At 43.1% G+C, this 24,019-nt stretch overlaps 1 protein-coding gene across 2 annotated transcripts; it reads left to right on the forward strand.

The window, feature by feature from the left end:
- Positions 1 to 1,553: 1,553 nt before the first annotated feature.
- Positions 1,554 to 21,581, forward strand: ntrk1 (neurotrophic tyrosine kinase, receptor, type 1). Of its 2 annotated transcripts, XM_049025317.1 has the most exons (17): positions 1,554 to 1,852; positions 5,601 to 5,675; positions 6,118 to 6,189; positions 9,850 to 9,918; positions 10,041 to 10,195; positions 10,393 to 10,535; positions 10,833 to 10,971; positions 12,680 to 13,012; positions 13,112 to 13,129; positions 13,628 to 13,686; positions 13,809 to 13,911; positions 14,662 to 14,826; positions 15,590 to 15,720; positions 16,118 to 16,290; positions 17,578 to 17,818; positions 18,095 to 18,253; positions 20,395 to 21,581. In XM_049025317.1, the coding sequence occupies exons 1-17, from the start codon at positions 1,671 to 1,673 to the stop codon at positions 20,578 to 20,580; spliced, it is 2,403 nt and encodes an 800-aa protein (XP_048881274.1). In that variant the 5' UTR covers positions 1,554 to 1,670; the 3' UTR covers positions 20,581 to 21,581. The 2 variants fall into 2 exon arrangements, with proteins under 2 accessions (XP_048881274.1, XP_048881275.1); XM_049025318.1 differs by lacking the exon at positions 13,112 to 13,129.
- The last annotated feature ends 2,438 nt before the right edge of the window (positions 21,582 to 24,019 follow it).

Genomic DNA, 24,019 nt, shown 5'->3' on the forward strand with positions numbered 1-24,019 from the left:
TTGCACTCACTGCTGTTCTCTATGCAAATAAAATGAAAGGCAATTTATTGCTGAGGTTGAGGTGTTTGAAAGGAAACATGCCTAATCTTAGGGCCGCACTACTGGGCTACATTAAGCTGCGATTACTAAATACCTCTAATTAATGTGGACTAGTCCATTCTAAGGCATGGTGAGGAGGAAAAAGGCAGGCATCCCCCCTCTGAAGACCGCAGGGAAAAGCGGCGTCCCTCACAGGCTCCCATGCCCGGAGGAACACCAGAGCCTGTTGCCGGTTCGCCCGCAGGATGGCGGAGAGGAAGCGCTGAGCGGCCAAAACAGCAACTCAGCTCTTTGCAGTAATTGTGGTCATGGCTTTGTGACCTTACTGTGAGAGTATAGTGAGTAGCAGACAGAGCCCCCCCTCAGAAGGAGACTTTGCCCATTCCTTCTTTCCCACTGTGCCAGTGAATCCTGTTCCAGTGCCAGCACTAATACTTCAGTATACTATGCAGTCCAAAAAGGCACGGATAACTGAGTGGCAAAACCGAGTCACTGCATGTGACACACTGCTGCAGTGGTCTTTGCTGAATACTGGTGTTTAATAGGAAATCGTAATCCACTGTCCACCACCTACGGGATAAGAGATTACAGAAGATGCATGGTTGCCTCACCATTTACCTGTTCTGCATCTGGGCTCGCCTGTCCTGTGTATTGTAACAAGCAGCCGCTGCTCAGAGCTGTTTAACATGTCCACTGTCGGGCTGTGGAGCTCTGTTCTGCCCCCTCCCCAGTGGAAGACATGTTTATCCCATTGTCCCAGTGCCTTTGCAAATGATGCCCCAAAAAGTCACATGTGAGCAAGGGGCAAGACAGACAAAAAACTCCATTGTAAGTGACTTAGAGGGCGGTGAGAGATGTACTTGTTGAGTTGCACTGCCAATCAGATATCTGGGTGTGCAAAGAGAGCCAAATGGCGGTGTGTGACATAATTCTATCATCATACACGTCGGCCCCCGTGTGAGATCAACATTTTTCTTTCACTCATTCAACTATTTTGATAAGCGTGAGGGCTTCAGAAACAGGGGGTTTAGAAATGACAAGAAATGACGTGAGCAGGGCTTAGTAACCTGAAAATGAAAACTTGTTTTGATGTTAACAAACATGACCACTTACTGAAATGTGGAACAAAGACACGCAATTTGTGATCTGTTCCTTCAGCTGAATTAGTTGGAAAGTGGAAATTTTACACTGGACTTAACTACATGTGCGTCATTTTATAAGTAATATTGCCGAAAAATGGTGTAAGTTGTACAATACAGCTAAATTTGTGTAACATCTGCAATCTCAGGAGAGAAAACATAATTTTTGGATCACCCCATTTGGGCCAGTTTGAAGCTCAATTGGGACAGCTGCTATTAGGCTTACCAAGAATACAGTAAAATCTTAATTTTGTTAAGCAGCAACACCTCTTCCTTCCTGCCTTTCATAGAGTTATTTGCCCCTCCCTCCATCTGTGAGTGGAGCACGGTGGAAAGGAGGCTACAGCCCAGTGTCCCCAGGGTCCTGCCTCTCAACCACAGCCGTCTAGCAGAGTGCCTGGCTGGAAGCAGAAACCCACGAGCCAGTGGAGGGGGAAGAGGTGTGTGGACAGAGTGCCGCGTGCTGTACCCGCGTCGCGTCCCGTCGAAGTCATGGGCGGCACACGCCGGGGGACCCTCGCATCCCTGGCGCTGCTCGGCCTGTTTGTGCCGGTGCTGTTTGGATGCCCAGATGCCTGCCGATGCTCCTTCACCAGCCTGAACTGCCTGGACCCCGACCGGCTGACCGGTGCTCCTGTGCTGGCACCGCAGGACAGCGAGAACATCACCGACATGTGAGTGCCGCCTCGCCGCTCTCCGTCAGCCTCTCTGTCTCCCCGGAACGGCAGTACGCGTGAACCTTGTATTTCACAAAGTTTTATACCTGTGGTAGTGCCTCAGTTTTGCTGCCAAGCACGTCCCAGTTTTTGCTTGGCTGTACTTGTTGAGGACAGATTTCAGTCGTTTTCTGTATAAAGTTTGTTATTATTTGAGACTCCTGTCCTACTGAGATGCTAGCAGGACTTCTGGGTCAGAACACACAGACTAAGGGTAGATTCTTTTTGCATCTGCTGTGACAGTGTGCTGGTCTCCCATCCACTTACTGAGGTGTTCAGCAGCAAAATCAACAACAATTGTCTAGAAAGCTTGAACTCTTGTTACTGTTACAGTAACATCTCATGCTGGAGTAGATCTGCATGGGATCACAGTCTGATGTGCGCGGTTCTCCAAGCGGTTGCTGTGGCAGCTAAAGGAGGATCTGAGATGGGAAATATACTCGATTTGATGTGTGAAATGGTCTCAGAAGCCTAAAGTTGATGATACACGTGGTGTATGTGTGTGAAGCCATTGGCAGATCAGTGCGGGTCTGCAGTCTGTCGCAAAATGAAATATGGGTCTTACACAGCATGTAAATATCTCTTTGATTATGAAAGTGTTTGTTGATTTGTTTTTAAAAGAAGGGTGGTCTGTGAAACAGACGGGGCATTTTTTTTCAGGTGAGGGGATTTGTATATTTTGGTGATTTTAATAAATGTATGCATTAGTTTGGAAATGTGAGGAATCATGTCATTTGGAGTATCTATGCCAGGAGGAGGATTTAAGACTCTGAGAAAGCAGGACTATGAATTAATATCTTCTTTACTTGAAATGGGACGCCGAGACATGAAATTGTTCATGAAATATGGACTCACTGACTTAACGTCAATTTGATAATCGATGTTACATTTAAATGCATGTCACTATACACTCAATACAGACATGCATGGAAATTGGTAAATCCGTTAAAGACCTTTAAGAGGATGTCATGTGCTTTTGTTTTACCTTGTAGTTTTCTAAGAAATTCGGCCACACTGACATGAGTTGTATCGTTCATTGGCATCGGTCCTTGAGTGATGCTTGTTGATGTTTGAACAGGTAACCTATTTACACACAAATGTTATGACATAATCGTATCTCCCCATCTAAGCCTGTACTGGGAAAGTGACAGGAAGCTGGATAGATGGATATATTCTATCGGTATCTGTGTTACAATAGCATATTATCTGCACGACCTGGGATCACTCAAGAAATCAAGTTGATGATTTCATGTAGGGTGAATAGATGGATGCCGAAGACTGCAGTGAGTAGCTTGAGCGATTTGTGTTCACTTTCTGTAATGAGTGTGTTAGCGGTAAACCAATGAAGCTTCGCAGTTACACAGAACAGTTGCCCTGCCTTTGTGTATGAAAACTCACTTGGAAACCAACAGGTAGCAATCATCTTATACATGATTATCATAAACATGATTTTGCGCATATCACAGCACCCAAATCAAACTGAAGAAACACCACATTTAAGAGATATTACTTTATTGGTAAAAGGTGAATTGATTTTTGATATATGTCACTTAAATTTGTATTCAGTTATGTTTGTAAATCCAACCCTGGCTCGACCACAAAATTTTCACATGGAACAACTATAAAAGTTTTAACGAACCTTTTCTGAAAACAATGGGGGTCAAATTTGCCGTGCTGACCTCGGATATTGGACAGTGATTTACTAGAAGCCATTTTATCAAATGCACTGTGAGTTGACGCTGAGCTTTGTGTGGCCAAAGTAGACCAATGGGTAGAGTGGCTTGGGGCATATGCCACTGAGAACAGAGACCATAAACCGCTTAGTATGAGTATAGAATCTTTAGATTTATAATCCATTAGGTTAGAAATGCAATTTTGCAAATTGCTAGTGAACGGCGGCTTGAGAACAATAGATGAAATATTACCCTTTTGGCTCAATCCAATAAGCGGGGGCGATTTGTGATCTGCGGCCCACCTGCTCTGTAATTGTGTTACAACTCAATGAGTCAATCGCAGACACATACATAGCTCTGCTCTTATTATGCTTTTTCTGCGTCCGATCCTTCAGAATTATAAAAAAAATTGAAGAAATGCAAAATATCATGTGAGGTTGCCATTCTTTTTTGGATTTGTTTTCTGGCTTTTGAGATTTTCTTGGGAGGGGAGGAAGAATAAAAATCATGGTGAATAAATAATCAAACTTTAGCTGCCATGCCTGGAAAAATACACCAACAGCATCATCGTCACCAGCACCGTCCCCTTGCGTCACCCACATCATCATCACCACCAACAACAAGAACGATAAGCCTGTTCTTTTATACTGCCAGCAACGTTTACAATCAAAGGTTTTTCCTTATTGGCGAGAGTAAATGTACAGCTGAGTGTAGTGAAGCAGGCAAAAAGCCAGTTATAAAACCATTAACCGGTGATCATTTCAGCTGTCCATACAGTAAAATCAAGGTTAATGTCACATATAAAGTGTGCTATGCTTGTTCAGCACGATTTCAGAAATGCACTATATCTGCCCCGGGAAGGTTTGGAATTTGATTTGTCCAAATGTAATAACAAACCGTTAGACTATGATTCCGCGGCTGCTGTATTTGTTCCGACTGTTTATGTGTGAAGGAGGCTGGGAGAGTTTTCAGATCAGTGATGTGATTCCTTTGAGCTGGCCGGCGTGAAGAGGGCCGCAGAAGAATGCCCCACATCTCTTGGTGCTACCTCAACATTCGTCTGAACGGCTTAAGAAAGATCTGGTGTGTGTGTTGAAGATGTTTGGTCATCATTCAATACAAAGGAAAACAGATACGTTTCTTCATTTTGTGGTATTCGTGGTGGTAGCAGACGTAAAGCTGGACTAAATGAAAGACAGCAAGAAAATATATCTTCTATATAGATTCTAACATATAGAGTTGATGGGGAGAAACCCAGTGATCTCAACAAAATACAGAAGGTTACCAAGTGTATTTTAAACACCATATACTGAAAAGTAAATGTCCTTGTGCAAATTAAATGGTTAATTAAGGAGTAAAAAAAGAATTTTTGAATATATTTTTGGAGAGGTTTTATAGAAAATAAGTTAAATTAAATTAATAAATTAGTTTTATAAATTCTACAGTAGATATATTTTATTGATTTTTGGCTTGCGGCATCAATGTTGTAGATAATTTAAATCCTTTTCCAATGAGGATGCCTTGAGATGTTCAATGGACATATAAAAAGTCGACAGTATTTTGTGCTTTACTGTGCAATACAAAAATGAACCATATTAATTAGTTCCTATTGCCTTGCCTCCTATTCACATATATATGGCGTGTTGATTTTTATTTCCTTCTGTCAGCAATGTCAAGTCAAATTCCAAATAAGCGTGGATGTTCTTGCGCTATTGTGACCTATGGTTCATACTTGCATTCACGTGCTTCATGTTTGTGTACAGTGCTGTACGTTTCATTATAGCTTTCCGGCTACTTTAAAAGTCCCTAGAATTTTCTGGGAATACAATCAATATTATCAGTCAATGTATCACAGATGCAGGACATCTGAAACTGGTTTGCTTCCACAAGACATTTAGATCTTCTTAGATGGCCATCGAAGAGACAGGATAAGTTTTTGCTGTGCTAATAACTTTAATAACTTTATAATACACATAATAACTTTATTTGGTTTTAATGTCTGAAACTGTGCTACCTTGTGTTTCATTCGCCAGCTACATTGAAAACCAAGCTGACCTGAGGAACATCACAGAATTAGATTTTGCCAACTATCGGGAACTGAAGAACTTGTAAGTGCCTTCAAACAACGTAGCACATGCTGTCATGTTAAAAACTAGTTACTGGCGAATGCCAGGGGGTTCTGTAGTATTAAAGTAGGACATTTACAGTAATATCTGTATTACTTCTGTAGGAAGAGAAAATGTGAGCCTAACTCATTATCGTCATTATCATTATTAATATCAAAATGCCAAAGTACAGAATAACACATGCTGGACTTAAACAAGGTAAATTCACACCACGACGAGCCGTCTAAGTGTATCTTTGTGGAGTCTGAATGCAGAGTGCTCGCAATTCTATAACACACATGGCTATATCAATCATTTTATATGACAACCTTATCATACCGGGCATGCTGTCATTGTTCCAAATGCATGTGTCCCCACGACATGATCAGATAAGCAAACTCCCACACCGCCTGCTCCTGAAAGACTTCCTGTTTTCTTTCACCAGAACAATCACTTTCTGTGGGCTGGTTCACATCTCCACAAAGGCCTTCCAGTACAACCTCAAGCTGCAGTATGTGTGAGTGTCCTTGTCTTAACCACAAGCTTTTCTCTCTCTCGGCTCACGCTCACTCTAGCTGTCAATCAGAAATAATTTCTGCCTTCCCTTTGCTGTGTCTTACACAATTACCTGTGGTGGGGGGGGGGTATATTGTGGTAATAGCCTGACTCCAAATCTGACTAAAGTTTTAACATATACATTTTTTTTTATTATACACACTACATATAATATCTATACAGGCATTTAAACACAATTATGTTTATGTTGGTATAAAATTATGATTTTATGTCTGTCGAATTGTGTTAGCTTAGCCACTTCAAAACATCCCCAGAAGTCACCACAATATTCACAGTAATCCAACACATGGAATGGCTGAGGAGCTCCTGAGGTGTAGAAATCAAAGCGATGTCCTCTTAGCTTGAACACATCACTAAATTGTTGGAGAACAGAAGAGATTCTTGGTGTTTTTCCATCATGTTACTATGTGTGTATACATATTTATGTATATATAACTTTGTGATTTCCAGTACAATTTATTCAGACTGGCTTCAGTAAGTGATTATAATTTATTCATGTTATCATGCAATTTTGCCAGAAATCAAGACTTTGGAAATAATTTTGGCAGCCGCATCATTACAGGATCATACTTTCATTACTGTTGCACGATGTGGGTTTAAAAGTGTAGGTCAGAGATCTTCAGCAAAGCCTCCCTCATGATGGGCAGACTGGTGGTGTGCAAGGATATGGACCCTGACGTCTTAATAAAAAAAAATCCTTTTCATATTTTCCTGTGTGATACATTGTATAATGCAACACAATTCAGGTATTAGTCTTAAGCATGAACATAATGAGTAACAAAAGAACTGGCAAACAAGTACCATTTAGCTCCATAAAATAGGTCAATATTCTGTCATCCATAATAGAAATTACATCAGTCTAATCAGAACTAATTAGGTCCAAAAAAATCTCTAACCTTTATTAGAAATAGGAGCCAGCCAGCTGAGGTTTGAGTTGTGGTATGACCAGGTATAAGCAGTGGCATTTCTGAGAGCGGTCCTGATGTCCCCTTCAGTCACCAACAATACTGGGGTCACCTCCACCCCGTCCACCTTCTGTGCCCCTGTAGAAAGGACAGGAGGTGGGTGGGGCGGTGTGTGGACGAGAAACCAGGGGGGGGTCTGGGGTAATTGGAGAAGATGTCCACCCGTCACCTTTTACTCCCTAGCTAGGGCCGATTATTGACAATTGATGCATAATAAATACTCTCCACTAAGGGTCCATTATCACGTAATCAATATTTCACAGAGGCTGCACAGCATGACAGATGTGACGTGCATGGAGGAAGGTTCTAGTGCATGGGAGGAGAGAGAGAGGGGAGAGAGAGGAGAGAGAGAGTGGAGAGACAGAGGGGAGAGAGGAGAGAGAGAGGGGAGAGAGAGGGGAGAGAGGGGAGAGAGAGGGGAGAGAGAGAGGGGAGAGAGGGGAGAGAGAGGGGAGAGAGAGGGGAGAGAGAGGAGAGACAGAGGGGAGAGAGAGAGGAGAGAGAGAGGGGAGAGAGGGGAGAGAGAGGAGAGAGAGGGCCTGGAGGGTGGATGTGTGTGTTCCTCCTGCAGGGTCTTAAAAGACTGATTTTAAGTGTGTCCTTATGGCACCCCCCCCCCCACATACACACACACACAATTCCTTCATATGTCTGGGGAACGTGTGCCGTGGGGCGTCAGCAGCAGCTGCTCGAGGCCCCGTATCCCAGCGGCTTTGGGCCCAATCGAGCCGGTAACAGATAGGCCCTGATGGCCGACCCATCTGACATGAAATTCGGGGAGCAGGGAAAACAAATAATTGAACCCTTCTGCCCCCCATTACCCCTGACACAGTAGATATGTATCAGCCGTGGCAATCTCCACCCCTCCACTCGCAAAGTGTTACGTTCTGTCATCACTACACACTAGAGTAGTTTTACTTTCATTTCCCACCAACAGGCATCCATTCCAGCATTTATCTCTGACTAAATGACATTAGTATCGGACAGCTCCAGACCTTAAAGCAGGAGAGTGTCGCCTGAACTCCGTGCATTAACTGCATCATGGGTAATTAAGGAGTCATCGCTGAGCTGTGCTTTTCAGGAGAGCTTCAGTTAACATGTCCTCCCTTCTATTATGAAGACTTTTAATAAGAATTAAATCTGCACGAATATGTCACGAACACCGCAAATCGCCATGTTAGCTTAGCCAACACCTTTGAGTTACTGCATTTTGAAGCTCTGTAGAATACTGAACTTTTTACAGTGTTACATTGTATTGTGGCCCCTTTCAGCGACATGTATAAAACTTAGCTTCAACTTAGCTTGAACTTAGCATCTTCAGAGGTTGAGTGCGTGACATAATACTTCTTTGAGTGCTATGACATAAAATAAAATAATCAAAGAACAAAAGCCGCACATCCTTCACAGAAGTGGGCCTCAGTGGACCCTGGCATTTAGATTTATTGTCCTTTTACTGAAGAGCTTCAGCAGTCTGCCAAAGTGCTTCACCTCCACCAAGACTGAACGCTGGTACATTTCAGAAGCGCAGCAATTAGCCTCTCCATGGGAACCTATGGGGCGCCTTTTCCTCGTACTGTATGTCATGTGAATCGCAAACATACTGCTTTTTGGGTAGCGACCATGACCCAAGAAGAGTGCAGAACTGCCTTCACTATACACTACCGTTTGTAGTTTACTTGTCTAGTTTTTGATAGATAGATAGATAGATAGATAGATAGATAGATAGATAGATAGATAGATAGATAGATAGATAGATAGATAGATAGATAGATAGATAATATCAATCCCCATTTGGACATTAATTGTTTATTGAGGACTGGGTGTCTAACAGAAATGGACAGTTTTGTTCTTCATTTCTTAAAATCACATATTTACAAGATGCTGTAGCTATATGTTGACTTTGGATTGGAGCACGGCCGCTTTCTGGAAGATGACCCATTCAGAAGGGAAATATAAAGTGTTGTATATCGGCATTCAGGTGTTTGCTCAGGAAAGCCATGAATCACGGCACATTAACTCTGTCTTCTAATGGAAGCAGTGGAACTAGGCCCAGAAATGAAACTGCACCTCGAATAATTATGGAAGCACCATGATGGAACCCTGTCCGCGGGGAGCTGGAGTGTGGCGGCTTGTCATCTCGCTTCCGCGTTTTCCTCCATTGAGAACAAGGCTGAAGACCGGCTTATTAGGCCTTATCACGCCCCTCGCCTCAATAATGCTTTGCGGTAACACCAGAGGACCCGCAAAAGGTCTGATAAGTGATGTCTTACAGCAACCCGAATAATGACAGCATCCTTTAACACCTCATTTTGGCATATTAACCTAATTTGTGCAGTTTCTGGCACCACTTGTAATTCCTTTTTAGCTTTGCACTTACTGAACAGCAAGCATGGCCTGCATGCGTCATGCTGAATTCACGATACCAAAATGGTAGCATCTATAGCAGGCATATGAACAATTTACAACCATAAACTATTGTAGCAGAATTATATTTAATCTAACATGAACCTGTATTCAGTTAGTTTTTAAAATAACAGGACAAACAAGGTGATCCATAAATCATTGTAAATAATGGATTGTATAGCAATCAATGAAAAGTCTTAAATTCTAATACATTTTGCATCTTTGTCACACAGCAACTTGGCTTCCAACTCTCTGCAGTTCATCAGCTGGAAGGTGTTCCATTCCCTTCCCCTGCTGAACCTGTGAGTAACTGTATTCACATGATAAAATGTTGGCCTTTGGCTTGGTGGTCCTTTTGTAAACAGAAAGGATTTAAGGTGGGAGTAGAGCAGTGGTCCAGCCACTTTTCAATGCTCTTTTGCAGGATTTTGAAAGACAACATGCTCTCCTGCTCGTGTGACCTTTACTGGCTTCAGCAGTGGCAGCGTTCCGGCCTTGCGGACGTCCTGCACCAGACGCTGCACTGTTATTTCAATGGAAGCAGCCTGCCGTTGGAGAACATGGTGATGGAAAACTGCAGTGGGTGGAACCGATTCTCCTTTTTAACATGGAAATCTGTTCCTGCATTGTTTGCGTCTGGAACTGTGCAAACGGTGACATTTACAGAGCTTGAGAAACGCGATTGAATGTTTACATCACGACGGCTTTACAGGACGGCGTGAAGATTCTTTAAATCAGGCCTCAGTGGGTCCTGATAATCGTTTATTCTTCCACAGAAATGCCTGAGGTCACCGTTACTGCTTCTCAGCAGACCGTTCGGGAAGGAGGAAACTTAACCTTCCTTTGCCAGGTGAAAGGTGACCCCACACCGTTGGCAAGATGGCAGACAGAAGGTCTGCAGTCCTATTACACCTTGGAGGTACATCAAAAACTTCTTCTACATAAAAACATTCTGATGTAGCGTCAAGAGCAGTCTTTGCATGTAACGACAAAATTCACATGCAACATTATGGGTAAGAACTCCAACTAAAGTGGTGTTCTGATTCACAGTAGGAGAGATTTTGATTATTTCAAAGGGCTCTCATGACCTTTTCACATTCAACTGGGTTTATTCAGTTTATTTTTTTTTGTGAAAAACACATTTTAAGGACACTGGCATGAGTCTTCCGACTGGGAGTACTGGTAGTGAGGGTGTTCCCTTGCTCTGTTTCAACAGGAGAGAATCTGGGGACCCACACAGGAACTGGTTATCAGTCTGTTTAATGTCTCCTCCATGGACAATCTCTACAACCTGACCTGTGAGGCTGAGAACCGAGCAGGTCCAGGGGAGGATGTGGTGATGCTGGACATTCAGTGTGAGTGACAAATATATCACTGCAATACAGCGCAGCCCGCCCACTGTCATGGCTCCTTATTGTCTGTGAGAAGATGATTCTCGACAGACCACTGATGCTGGAACAGGAAGTTTGGTGGTGTGTGACTGTTTTTGTACAAAGTCGTGCTAGGCCACCGATTTATGAGAAGCTAAACATTAGTAACAGGTAAATACCAGTGATTAATACACACTTTTTCTATCCATAAATTTCAGTAATAGAGTATTTCATCAGAATTTCAGTATTATGGAGCATGTTCTTTCAAGCGCAACCATGACTCTCTCTGGACAGCATACCTGTCCTTCGCAAGCTTGTCCCACGCAAGCGAAACTCCCAAAACATTATTTTACATAATTTGTCATCACGGCCCTCTCCAAAAATTTCTCTCCAACAACACGTGCCTTTTCTAACTAGACGTTCTTCTTTCTTAAGCCATTACTAGGATGCCGAGAGGGTCATCAAACGTCACCAGAAGCTTGTAGGAACACAAATATCTGAACAATGTGCAGTAAACCATGGCAACAGTGTAAAATGTGGAGAGTCTGCCCTGGCGAGTAAAGGGCCGGCGGGCAGAGGAACATCCAGATAAGGGATGCATCTTGTTGTAGCTCTTCTAATGGGCCTCACCCTCGCCTCCGGAAGTCTAATTGCTGGGTCCTGATTGGCAGGCAGTAAGCGCGTGGCCGTCCTAATCTGTCGATATCGGCCCACTCCTGGGCAGACACTCATTAACTGTCTCTCCTTAATTAGATCAGGAGGGTGTTTACAGGGTGGACCTGCAGGATTGCTTTGCGGGTGCCAGTTCACCACATGTTCTTCAAAGGCTTTAGCGGCATGGAAATCCCGGGAGAAGGGCCCCCATTTTCCCCTTGCTCATGCTGCATAAATAGGAAAACCACAGCTATATTAACTTATTACTTGATAAAACTGCAAGCAGTCTAAATCATGCTGGATAAGGCATTCAGAGAAAGGCTAAGATTAAATAATCGTACTGGAACGACTAATGGCATAGACAAAGTGACTGTTTAAAGGCATTTTATTATTGTCAAAGCATCATTGTATATTGTGACGTTTGTCTCCCCAAACAGAAGATCCTGGTGCTGATTAGTTATCGTGTTATGCCGTAAGGGTTATGCGTAGAACAGCTTCAGCTGGTGTTCCTATGACTCACTCACTGGACGCCTGGGTACTTTCTTCAGTAGGGTCACGGGTTAAGAGTATTGTATTAGCAGTAAGAACATTCCAGGGCTCCAGGCATCAGAATCTCCTTCACTTAACATAGACCATTTCCTGTATCTCCTGTCCACGTCGCTCCCAGATGCCTTCTGTGGTCTCAGTCCCTAATAATATCAGGATTTATTATTAATGCCAGGTCAACAGGTTTACTGTAAAGACGGAACACATCGATTTATGGAGAATAATGAGAAAACCCAGCAGCTTATCATGCTTTGAGTTCTATTTGAAAAGGACACTCTTTTAATCATACTCCTCTGTCTTATTTTTGGCACTATGGTCAAGTAACTTTCTGCTTCTGTGCTTATAAAGTTCCTGGAATGCATCTTCTTTCATTTTCTTTTTGCCGTAGCACACAGGTTGGACCCTTTAAATGCTGAACTTAACACATGATCACTCCTAGCCAATCCTAGCATGAGAGTATTAAGCTTTAATTTCTATTGGTCCCTACATCCAGTCCCTGTCAAGATCCTATGGCTGAGGGATGCAGAGGCTCAGCATCACTGGTGCTTCCCCTTCGCAGTGGACGGTAACCCCGCGCCTACTATCCACTGGCTCTACAACGGCTCCGAGCTGACCGAGTCCGAGTTCATGTACACCCAGCTCATCGTGGAGAGGGATGACGGATCTGTGCAGCACGGCTGCCTCTTCCTCAATAAACCCACCCACCTTAACAATGGCCACTACACCCTCATCGTGAACAACGGGCTTGGCAGCGACCAGGCGACCGCCACAGGCATATTCATGGACAGCCCCTTTGGACCCCTCGATCTTGACGGCATCGTCCCCAGTAAGCCTCCTAAATGAATAACCTGGTGCCTGCACTGTGTGTAGCATGTTTTGAAGTTGCATAAAAAAACTTCTCTTTTTTCTTCCCCTTGAATGCCAGTGCAAAGGGATATCAAAAGTAAGTTCACTGCATGTACTTCAAGTCCTGCATGAAAGACCATAAATGCAGCTTCTTGAATTATGAATTATGTTTTTTGCGAATCGCTAATTGCTCAGTTGTCAAAACTGTATGGTACTGATATATTGCACGCAATGTACCAACATTAATGTTGCATTTTAAAAGCGGCACATCAACTAGATTAATTACATTCTGAGGCATAGATCTCCAGGTCTTAAATGCAGCCAAATGCAGCCTACATGTTGTATTAATCATTTCAAACTACGTTTCCAAGAATAATACCGAAGTGGATGTTTATCAGAACCTGCAAATGATAGATAATAAGCTTTTTCTGAAAGATATTTTAAAATAACTGATGTGATTTAACTCAGAGCTCAGCCCAGTTTATGTGGTATAGCTCTAAAATAGGCTATTTGTGACAAATAAATGAGGGATAGAAAACAAAAGACAAATAATCCACTAGATCTAAGTGCATTTAACTTTCTTGCATCTCAACAGCTCCTCGCAGCAAAGTCAATGATGCCGTCACTGAGAATCTGGAGAACAGAGTTTTTGGTGTGAGTAGCAGATCGCAGAAATGAGAATCCTGGATTCCATGGTGTTTGTGTAACTGCATGCATACGGTAACGTGGGCTGCGATGAAGCCTGAGACAGTAACCCACCAGAGTCACTTCTACAGGTGTCAGTAGCAGTGGGCCTGGCTGTATTTGCATGTACCTTCCTGCTGATCATGGTCCTGGTCATCAATAAGTGTGGGCAGCACTCCAAGTTCGGCATCCACAGTAAGCTCTCTCCTTTCCCGACGTCGTTTTCCATGTTTCCCAGCACGCCTGTTGCAAGGAGCCTTGGGTATCATTTCGACAGCCCGGAATTTCAGCTTCGAAACAGGAGATCCATACTGAAAATGTACTTTTTGCAGCATAGTGGAGTCAGACAAAATGCACATCGCAAACAGATTCTGTGGAGGTGCTACTAAGTGATAATTGCCTCGTGAAAAGCACATATCATTAGGTGCCAGTGGCGGTGATGGGGCTATTAAAACACTGACGTATGCAGGTTTTTCTGGTACTCTTGGAAATCATCCTACAGTAAGGATCTAAGTGGACCTGATGCATGCTGCTTTCCCTACCTGGCCCTCTGGGGTTCTGTGATTACTCTCGCTGGGCCTGAGAATTTCGGAAGCAGTTTAGACTTAGGAAGTGTCAGCCAGTTGATTGCCTAACTATCTGTCCAATCATCGCTGTACAGCAACATGCAGATTTTGCATGCGGATGAGACAATGCAGAAACCTCTGTATTCGGACGTTCTGCATCTCTGCGAGTCCAAGAGTGCTTAGATATTTTACTTAGACTTCCACTCATTTTGCAGTTAACCCTGACATAAAGAAATGGGAGATTACGCTGTATCTATTCCATAACTAAAGATCTATGTGAACACAACTGTAAAGCTGTCCTGTACGGATAATATGACAATACTCACTTCATAATCCCTTAACCCCAACCTTCTCTCAATGCCACTCTCAATGCAAACAGGGGCATCTGTCCTAGGCACTGAGGAGGACCTTGCAGTCTCACTTCGCTTCATGAATTTTGGGAGCAGCACCCCCACTGCAGACAAGGGCACCCTTGAGTCCGGACTGTCCAGCTTTGTGGAAAACCCCCAGTATTTCTGCGGCATTATCAAGGATAAGGACATGTGTGAGTGAGAGGCACTGGGGGATATATGGCATGCCATTTCTATTGGTCTTCAAAATGAAATCGCTCTGGAGATTGGAAAATGGAAACTGTCTTCCACGTGAATGCACTGCAAATTCTCGGTGTCTGCATCATTGGTGTGCAGTTGCACAGAGTTGGATCTCTGTCTCTTACTTGTGCTGTGTTGGGAATGCATCTGCAGCAAATGGACACTGCATCCTAGCTTTTATTTTTGGCAGGCAAACCTGTTCCGTCCAGAAATTCTACATTCATGCAGGGGTCTCGCAATCAGGAGCTTTATCACTGCATTCTGTCCCTGGATAGAATATAAAGCTTCCAGCTGTGTCCCCTGCAACAGCATTTCCCAACCCGGTCCTGGCGCATCCTACCCCGATAGTCTACATTTTTGCTCCCTCCCAAACAATCCACATTTTTACCGGCTTGGAGGGAGCAAAAACATGGATTGTCGAGGAGCCCCCATGACCGGGTTGAGAAACACTGTCCTACAACACAAATCCATATCTTGTTACACAGCAAAATACTCTTTAACAGAAAACATTTGTGGTATTACCTTTTTCAATGCGTTATTTTTTTAATTGTATTTTTCTTCTTGTCATTAAAATCAAAAAGTAGATAATTCTCTTACTTTGGCAGCATTTAGTGTAGCTGCATTTTGAAACCCTTTCTCCCGACAGTAGCTTGGTACTGCGCAGCCTGCTGCGTTCTGCAGCCGGGAGTCGTAACTCGTTGCTCTTGTTCTTTGCAGGCGTGCAGCACATTAAGAGGCAGGACATCGTGCTGAAGTGGGAGCTGGGAGAGGGCGCCTTCGGCAAGGTTTACCTGGCAGAATGTGCCAAGCTGAGTCCCGACGGTGATAGGATGCTGGTTGCCATTAAGGTACAGGCAGACACCTCCGAATGGGGGAACAGAGCATCAGCCATTCGATCTTGACTTGCTAATCATTGTGATCAGTATTATTCACTTCTTTTCTGACTAGATATGGCAACTTCCTTACACATTGCCATAGACGGTATCGGCTTCATGTGTATCGTGGTGTTTTTGCCTCACCTCCCTCTTGTATTTTTCTCAAAATCCACCATATAGTTCGTCTTTTAGTTGTGTATATTTCAGTTTTGATAGTAAACATAATTAAAAAGTTCGGTTAAGTAGATTATTAACTAAGCTGTTTACAATTGCATAGTTTCACCGTTAGCTACCAGTGAATGATAGACATTGTGCAGCTTCACTGCAAGTGCGATGCTCAGCGCCTCCTCCATCTCACTCTCCCCGGCAGACTCTGAAGGACGCCAACGAGTCGACGCGGCAGGACTTCCAGCGCGAGGCCGAGCTGCTGACGGTGCTGCAGCACGAGCACATCGTGCGTTTCTACGGCGTCTGCACCGACGGCGAGCCCCTGGCCATGGTCTTCGAGTACATGAGGCACGGAGACCTCAACCGCTTCCTGAGGTACGACCCTCGTCTTTTACATACTGCACCAGCACTTCACTTTATTCCCGAACTCTCTGAACCCAAAAAAAAACACCCCACCTACTTTTTCTTTGCAATTCTTGGAATGTGAACTTATTTGAACCAGGTAACAAAAGAACTGCAATAAATATATCAAGCAAACAGCGAGTTTCAGTTTGTAACCGGCCATCCTGGATAACAGTGATTTTTACTGAATAATTTAATGCAGTTTAAAAATTTATGTGCGGACCTCCTGGAGTTGGAGACAGGGCGCCCCAACACAAACATTCCACATGCCCATCGTGGTTTTTGGGCACTAGAATTTATGCTTAGAGAGAAAAAGTTGCTAAAGAAATCCAACAAGAATCGTGCAACTGGTTTGAGGAGTGTTACGAGGGGGCGAGCTGTGGATACAGGCCCCTCTGCACCTGGGCCTGGACCACGGGGTGTGCAGCAGGACAGGAGGAAGTGTGTCCAGATGAGGCCTGTGTACCATGTGTCTCTGCAGCCAGATTGGGAATAGGAGCTCCAGGCCGCTGATGTATATTCGCGAACTGTACATGCATGCTGCAGTGGGAGAAAAATCACATTTCCAGCAGACAGTTTGGATGTGGCTCCAGCCATAGCAGCTGCTCCTGCCTTGCCACCTGCCCTTTAAACTAATAGTGATCCCATCTCCAGCTCCATGAGCCATGGACCCCATGCTACATGTAACAGAGGGTGACACAAACCGAGAGTCCAATATTAGGACAAATGGAGACACGTCAACAGTGATTTGCTTGTTGGAGTGTGAAGGAAGTAGCATGTGCATCTCTGCTCTAAAGGAGTATATTTATAATTTGCAATGGGATAATTATTAATTAGCATTAATATATCTCACAACGAATGTCAGCGGATAAATCATAGATTAATGACCCTTGGGCATCAGTCTTACTTTGTTCAAAAGCTGCTGCAGTGGCTGTTTGCAGCTCAGATTTTGGTCAGTGTTTGACTTCATATTACAGCAGATTAAGTTCAAAATCACATAACTTTAATTGTCTCGCAGCCCTGACCAAGATAAGCAGTTGGAAGATGGGTGGATGGGACACTGGATCTCATATGTTTGTATTAACTACTGATTTATCTCTTAGCACTAATTACTCCCAGGTTTACAATATTCTGTGAATTTACGTAAACATTTCCAGGCTTCTTTACATTTAGCCAATGAGATTACGAGCAGTAATTGCCTAAAACTAAAGTGTGGTAGCTGCTAGTTCTTCAACTTCCTCCCCGTCTCCCATAACGAAGGGCCCATGGACCAGATGCCAGGATGCTGGAGGAAGTGAAGATACCCCCCCCTGGGCAGCTCACCCTGCCGCAGATGCTGCAGATCGCAGCTCAGATCGCCTCAGGCATGGTCTACCTGGCTTCTCTGCACTTCGTCCACCGGGACCTGGCTACACGAAACTGTCTCGTCGGGGAAGGTCTGGTGGTGAAGATCGGGGATTTCGGCATGTCCCGGGACATATACAGCACTGATTACTACAGGGTAAGAGAGACACCCAAACTTTCACAGTAATACTGTAAGTAGTCTTGCTACCAAGCCATTATAAATTGACGGAACTCCAAGCAATGTGCTCTAGTACAAAAAAAATCCTGGATCTATCTTGTTTTACCCATTTTTTTTCTCCATACATTTTATTATTATTATTTATTTATTGAGCCTGTATCCAAAAAAAGCAGGAAAGCATAAGCGGGTGCAGCTGAATTTTTCTGCAGTAAAATCTCCCGCACATGACGAGTCCTGCTGATTAATACCCGTCAGGTGGGCGGGCGAACCATGCTACCCATACGCTGGATGCCCCCGGAGAGCATCATGTACAGGAAATTCACCACGGAGAGCGACATCTGGAGTTTCGGCGTGGTCCTCTGGGAGATCTTCACCTACGGAAAGCAGCCCTGGTACCAGCTCTCCAACAGTGAGGTGGGTGGGCTACTGTAGGTGCCCCCTTCACAGACGCCGCCGTCCAAAGTGAGAGGCGTTTGAAGAATTGAGGCTAACGCCCTAATCCGTAATCATGTTACGGCTATCTTAAGACTCCAGAATATTCCCACACCTTGACGTTAAAGGTGAGCTGAGAAGTTAGTCGGTACCAAGAAGTGGACTCCAGCAAAACCACAGCAAAGCCATTATGAGAGAGTGGCCTCTCTTCTTTCAAGTAGAGGTAGATTGCCTTTCCCATCCACTCCATTTTAATCTCATTTGCTCTCATCTTCGCCCCGGGTCGACTTTGTTTAACTTCGTTAGCCTAATCCCTCCCGACTCATGATTGACATCCAGGCCTAATTAAAGAAGGCACAGATAGATCGCCTGTGACACGCTGGCTGAGTCTGGAGGGCGTGGAAGACGTTACGTTGAGTCAATATCTATTTTTTTGTACGTTCATTGTGGTGATTGAAAGCCTATTACATGCTGAACGGTCTACTGCTGACAGCCACTTCAGATTATTCAATTAGGAGAAGTTTCGTGATAGGCTGAGGTCACCAATGGGGGCGGCATGCTTGCCAATCAGATTCGTCCCTTTTACTCCATGATAGTGACTGATTTATTGATTTGGATGTGAAAAAATTAAGGGCTGCCTTTTGTGAAAATAAGCACTGTAACATGAGACTGCATATAACTTCATATTCTCATTTAATGTTCTTACAGTGTTCCAGTATGATCTTGCATGCAGTTTATAACCTCTCAGTATAAACCATTAGACAGTTCCTGCAGTTTCTGTACAACCCAGTTTGATTCTCCCATATAGACTTCACAGTAAGAGTTGAGCAGACTAATGGATTAGTCAAGAAGTTGACTTTACTGCTCTGCAATGACAATTTAAGCTTGACGTTGACTGGTCACTGATCACGTGATTATCACACTACCAACATGGACACCTCAGCCAAGAATAGACTTATCAATTACGTAAAATTGAGAGAAAGAGTGAAAACTGAACAGACAGAATTGCTTTTGTACCTCGATTACATTTAATGCATTGATGCATTAAATTACATTTAATGCCGTTTTACTTGCGTCTCCATATTTCTGCCTCAGAAAATTTGATCCATAACTGATATACTTTTGTCTAATATCGCTGGTGCCAGCGGTGAAACTTGCCAGCACGTATTAGTGGAAATACGTTACATAATTTTTTTATTCTGTGGAAAACGAAAGATCGATCTGCTGGCCAGATTTAATAATGAATCATAAACATGTCGCAGGTCGTATAAATATAAATAAAAAGCTATGTCCCATTTTTATTGAGGTCAATTCCCCCAATAATGAACAAATAATGAATAAAATGACTTGTTTATCCTCCATTGTTTTAGGGTGGTGGTGTAGATTCGTACGTGCTTATGTAGCATAAAGCTCACAGTTCCTGTTGTTCAGTGGGACAGCGACACACGACCAAGAGCTACGAGTCGAGACGGCCAAGGAACTCGGCTCCTGAACATCAGTGAGAAAGCACCTTACGGCAGTGAGGGGCAGGCTTGATCTTGCGTGCGTTTTGTTTTCCTCCCTAGGTGTTATTCCGAAATTTCGGTCTTTCTTCTTTCACGCTTAAATGGAAGTTGTAGCATACAGGTGTCATTGTTGCATGAATTGTTTCCGCTGAACTTCAACCTGTTATTATTTCTATATTTGTTTCTGCTCCGTGCAAAAGGGATGTGTATGAGCTATCTGTTGTCAGCATTTTGCGAATACGGATCATGGCTCGTTGCAGAGAATTCCCCTTTCCCGTGGTTTATTAATGACATCATCAGTCAACTTTCATGACATAACTGTCAATAAAAAAAATACTTAAGTCATCCAACTCCTAATCCACGGAAAGAAGTGAATATCCCGTTGGAATCATGCAACTTCTAAAACGTGATCTGATCTTCATCTGAGTCATACATTAAATAAAGAAATGACTCACCAGGCATTTTACATTTATCATTTAGGAACCATTCAGGCAGATAATTCCAAAGGGTTCACAAACACTTGTTTAAGTATATGGATGCGTCTCTATACTTACACATCAGACCCACAGTTCATACATTCTGCTACCCTGTCATGCTTCTCTTTGTGGTCCTTCACAGGCAATAGAGTGCATCACCCAGGGCCGGGAGCTGGAGAGACCTCGAACGTGTCCCAAAGAGGTGCACCTCCTCATGCAGGCCTGCTGGCAGAGGGAGCCCCAGCAGAGAATGCTCATCAAGGACATCCACAGCCGGCTGGTGGCTTTGGTCAAAAGCCCACCGGTCTATCTGGATATCCTGGAGTAGAGGTGTGAGGAGGGCCTGGAAAGAGAGGGCTGGGGTCAGGTGAGGGGGGGGGGTGAGCTTGGTGCAAAAATCATGCGAGAAAAATCGGACTGATCTCCTCTCCAGCTCTGGCCGTCCCTAATCCAGGAAAAACACTCGAGAACCAAGAGCGATTCAACAGAACAAGTTCTGAAGAAGTAGAAAGCCTCACGTATTCCCCTAAGTGGGTGAGGTCGGGCAAACTGTATGGATTTATGTTATTTTTAAGGTGGAACTCGGACTTTTGACAGTACCTAGAGGAAACAATACAATATATAGGGTGAAAATGTGAAATCAAACGTTTTTGGCAAAAAAAATATTTATTCCAATAGATTCATATTTAAGATCTTAGCCATTTCTGCAAGCATTAAAAATGGATTGGCCCTTCTAAATCGAGTCCAAAATGTTCAACATTTTGAGAAGTTATGTTATATATCCATAATTATTTAATATTCAGTAAATAGTTATTAGGATGATTATTATGGAAACAAGCCAGAATTTTCCATTTTTTTAATCACCAGTCTACTTTAATTCTACAAAAGTTATTTCTTGTCAAAATCTTCACCGCGTATTCTTCATCCTTCTGATACTGATATTACCTAGTAACCGGCCACAAAGTGCACTTACCCACGTCAAACATTTTTTAATTAGAGTGTGACTCTACACTATAACTCACATACAGCAGGTTGCATACATGCGCGAGAGCTGTGCACGGAGTCTGAGAACAAGCAACCGATGAAAGCGAGGAAATCTGGGAACCCCTGACTCTGGTATATTTGGAGACGTTTACTAAAATGTACATAATCTTCCCTTTTTTTAATAGATAACCCTTGAATGGAATGTTTTACAATCTTGTTAAAGAGTGCCATAAATGCATGTTACTAAACCTACGAACTCATATCCACCTGTTGAGAATGACAAAAGCTGAACTGTACATAGTCCGCACCTGCAGTGCGACACATGGTTCTGTAACTTTAGTATTTATTTACATGACAATCGCCTTGTATGTGTATGTATTTGTAACCTGCTTCTCTTAAAGTATAAGCCTGTTGCAGGAGATACTGCTTCATACCTAAGAAAAGACTTAATGTTTTAGCTGAAGTTCACCAGGTTTCAGGTTGGCCTGTTCAGACTGGCCAGTATTATAGTATTATTTGTTAAGTGTCTCGATGTGCAAAGTGTCATAAAAATTACTTCCAGTTAAACCAGTTTTGTTTATTTTTGGTTAATTAATAATAATTTTTCTCTGTTGAGCCACTTACACAGCATGGTGTTTTTTAGGAGAAATTAACTGAGGCATTTCTAACGAGCCTCTTAGTCACATTATATAGCCACAAAGGTTCACCACTGATAACAGTTAATAGGTTTTTTTTTTTATTCAATTATTAATTAAAGCATTTTTGGGCGATCTGTGAATTTACAGCATTTCCAGTCGTGTCAAGTAATAACTTCCTTTCTGTAACCAATTAGCAAGCCAGTGACAGCCCTGGTCTAGTACTGTAGGTACTGCTACAGCCCAATGGTGCTTGGTGAAAAGGACGTTTTTTGGCCTCAATTTGTGGAAGCAGTCCAGCTAAATAGCAAATGTTGCCACTGTGAGAGAATAATCAGAAGAGGGGATGTTGCATTTTGCGTGCCTGTCAGTACGTCACAAAGAAAAGGTAAAGGGAAGAGACAATGAAATACAGCAATATAGCAGAGAAACTGGCAGTGCCTTTATTCCACTGTCAGACCCAGCTATGAATGAAAACGAGAATCGAAATGCGTCCATTGGGGGAGTTAAAAAGTTAAATGACAGAGAAAACAGACCTGAGAATGTGACTATCCCATATGTGTAATATTTGTAAAATAAACATTAAAAAAAACCTGTCATTCAAAAAAATGTAATCCTGAAACTTTAAGTTTGTAAATAGTGTTGCCACGAATAAAGATGACTGAGCGCCAGGTTACGCTACGGTCTTTGTAGCACTGCCCGGTTTCTTTTCCATGAATACGTGCTTTCCAAGGACCGCTCGAAACGACGAAGTGCATTATTGATAAACGTGTCACACTTTCCATTTCATGTTAGCCTCTCGGGGTACTGCAGCATCAACAAACATTGATCTCCGTCATAGCTATCAGACGGAAAAAAAGTGTTCAATCTTCCATCACTCACGTAGCACTGACCTCTCCGTCACGGTCACACGCACTCTCAGACTCGGGCACGCGGGCACGCGGCTTCGGTCCGTCCCTGCCCCGCCCCCCATTCGCCTTTTGCATACTCTCACATGCACACGCTAGGGAGCTCTAATGGATTCTGAGTAATGCGATCGCTGGCTCGGTGCCTCTCTCCGCAGTGATTGGTCCAAGGGCTCTCCGGGGTCCCCGGTGTCAGAGGCATTATTTAATTTCACCTGGTCCAAACAAATAGAACGTCAGTCTTGGTACCCCGCTCCACCTTATCCCCCTCCCCCAGATCGCACATATGTAATTATAAAACGCACGTGTAATTATAAAGTCATGGAGTATTTATTTCCCATGCTTTATCTGCCTCCTTTACAAATGCGTTGTAGGTAAATACTTCTCATGAAAATATTACGGTCAGATGAATTTTGCATTAAACTATGTCAGTTTCGTATATAAGTGCGATAAATAAAATATGTATACTCATATATAAACACAGCTTAGATGGAAGCAAAGTATTGATATGCTACTCTAAGCATGATTACAGGAATGATATACTCAATTATTCAAAACATTGCCCCCATTATTATAAACCTAATGTGAAAATTATTTACAGCAAACTATTATCAGCACTTACGCACTTACCTTTTTTGCTGCAGTAGCCGGGTCTGTGGTGTTTTATCAATAGCAGTTACTGCAGACTTATGAGTGACTGACCTTCCTGCATCTCAAACTAGGAGATACAGGCCTATGAAATGTCAAATAATAATAAAAACTTACTTGAACTCAACCCCAATATTTCATCCATTCATCCATCTTCCACGTGGTCTCCAGTACAAGGTTGCAGTCCTAATATTCCAAATAATTTGTAATAATGCACGGAACTTCAGTTATGGATTGAGCAATTAATGACAAGTACAAATTTACACAAAGACAAACCTTCAAGAAACTATTGCAGAACCACAATGGGTTTTATTTAATGCGGAGGGTCTGTTTTACTTTACGAAGGGTAAGATGTGTATTCGCGATACTATATTCATGTAGCATTTTAATGCAACTAATAATTTCATATTTTCATTATCGTAGGCTGGGGGCCATAGGACACTCAGCAGCTCATGATTTATCAGAAATATTAATATCTTCAGGAAATCATGTCTAAGTCTCATTGGGTAATTATAATGCATCAGTTTTCCATAAAAGCTCATCAGATGGAGGATATCAGAAAGCCTGAAGCCTATTGATGAAGCACGGGACAGGA

Source organism: Brienomyrus brachyistius, chromosome 9 (assembly GCF_023856365.1).
Source record: "Brienomyrus brachyistius isolate T26 chromosome 9, BBRACH_0.4, whole genome shotgun sequence".
In the NCBI taxonomy this organism is placed as follows: Eukaryota; Metazoa; Chordata; class Actinopteri; order Osteoglossiformes; family Mormyridae; genus Brienomyrus; species Brienomyrus brachyistius.

Coding starts and splice junctions, on each gene's coding strand:
- ntrk1 (XM_049025317.1), top strand. CDS start 1,671: ATGGGCGGCACACGCCGGGGGACCCTCGCATCCCTGGCGCTGCTCGGC. Junction 6,190..9,849: donor AACCTCAAGCTGCAGTATGT/GTGAGTGTCCTT, acceptor TTTGTCACACAG/CAACTTGGCTTCCAACTCTC. Junction 16,291..17,577: donor GACCTCAACCGCTTCCTGAG/GTACGACCCTCG, acceptor CCCATAACGAAG/GGCCCATGGACCAGATGCCA.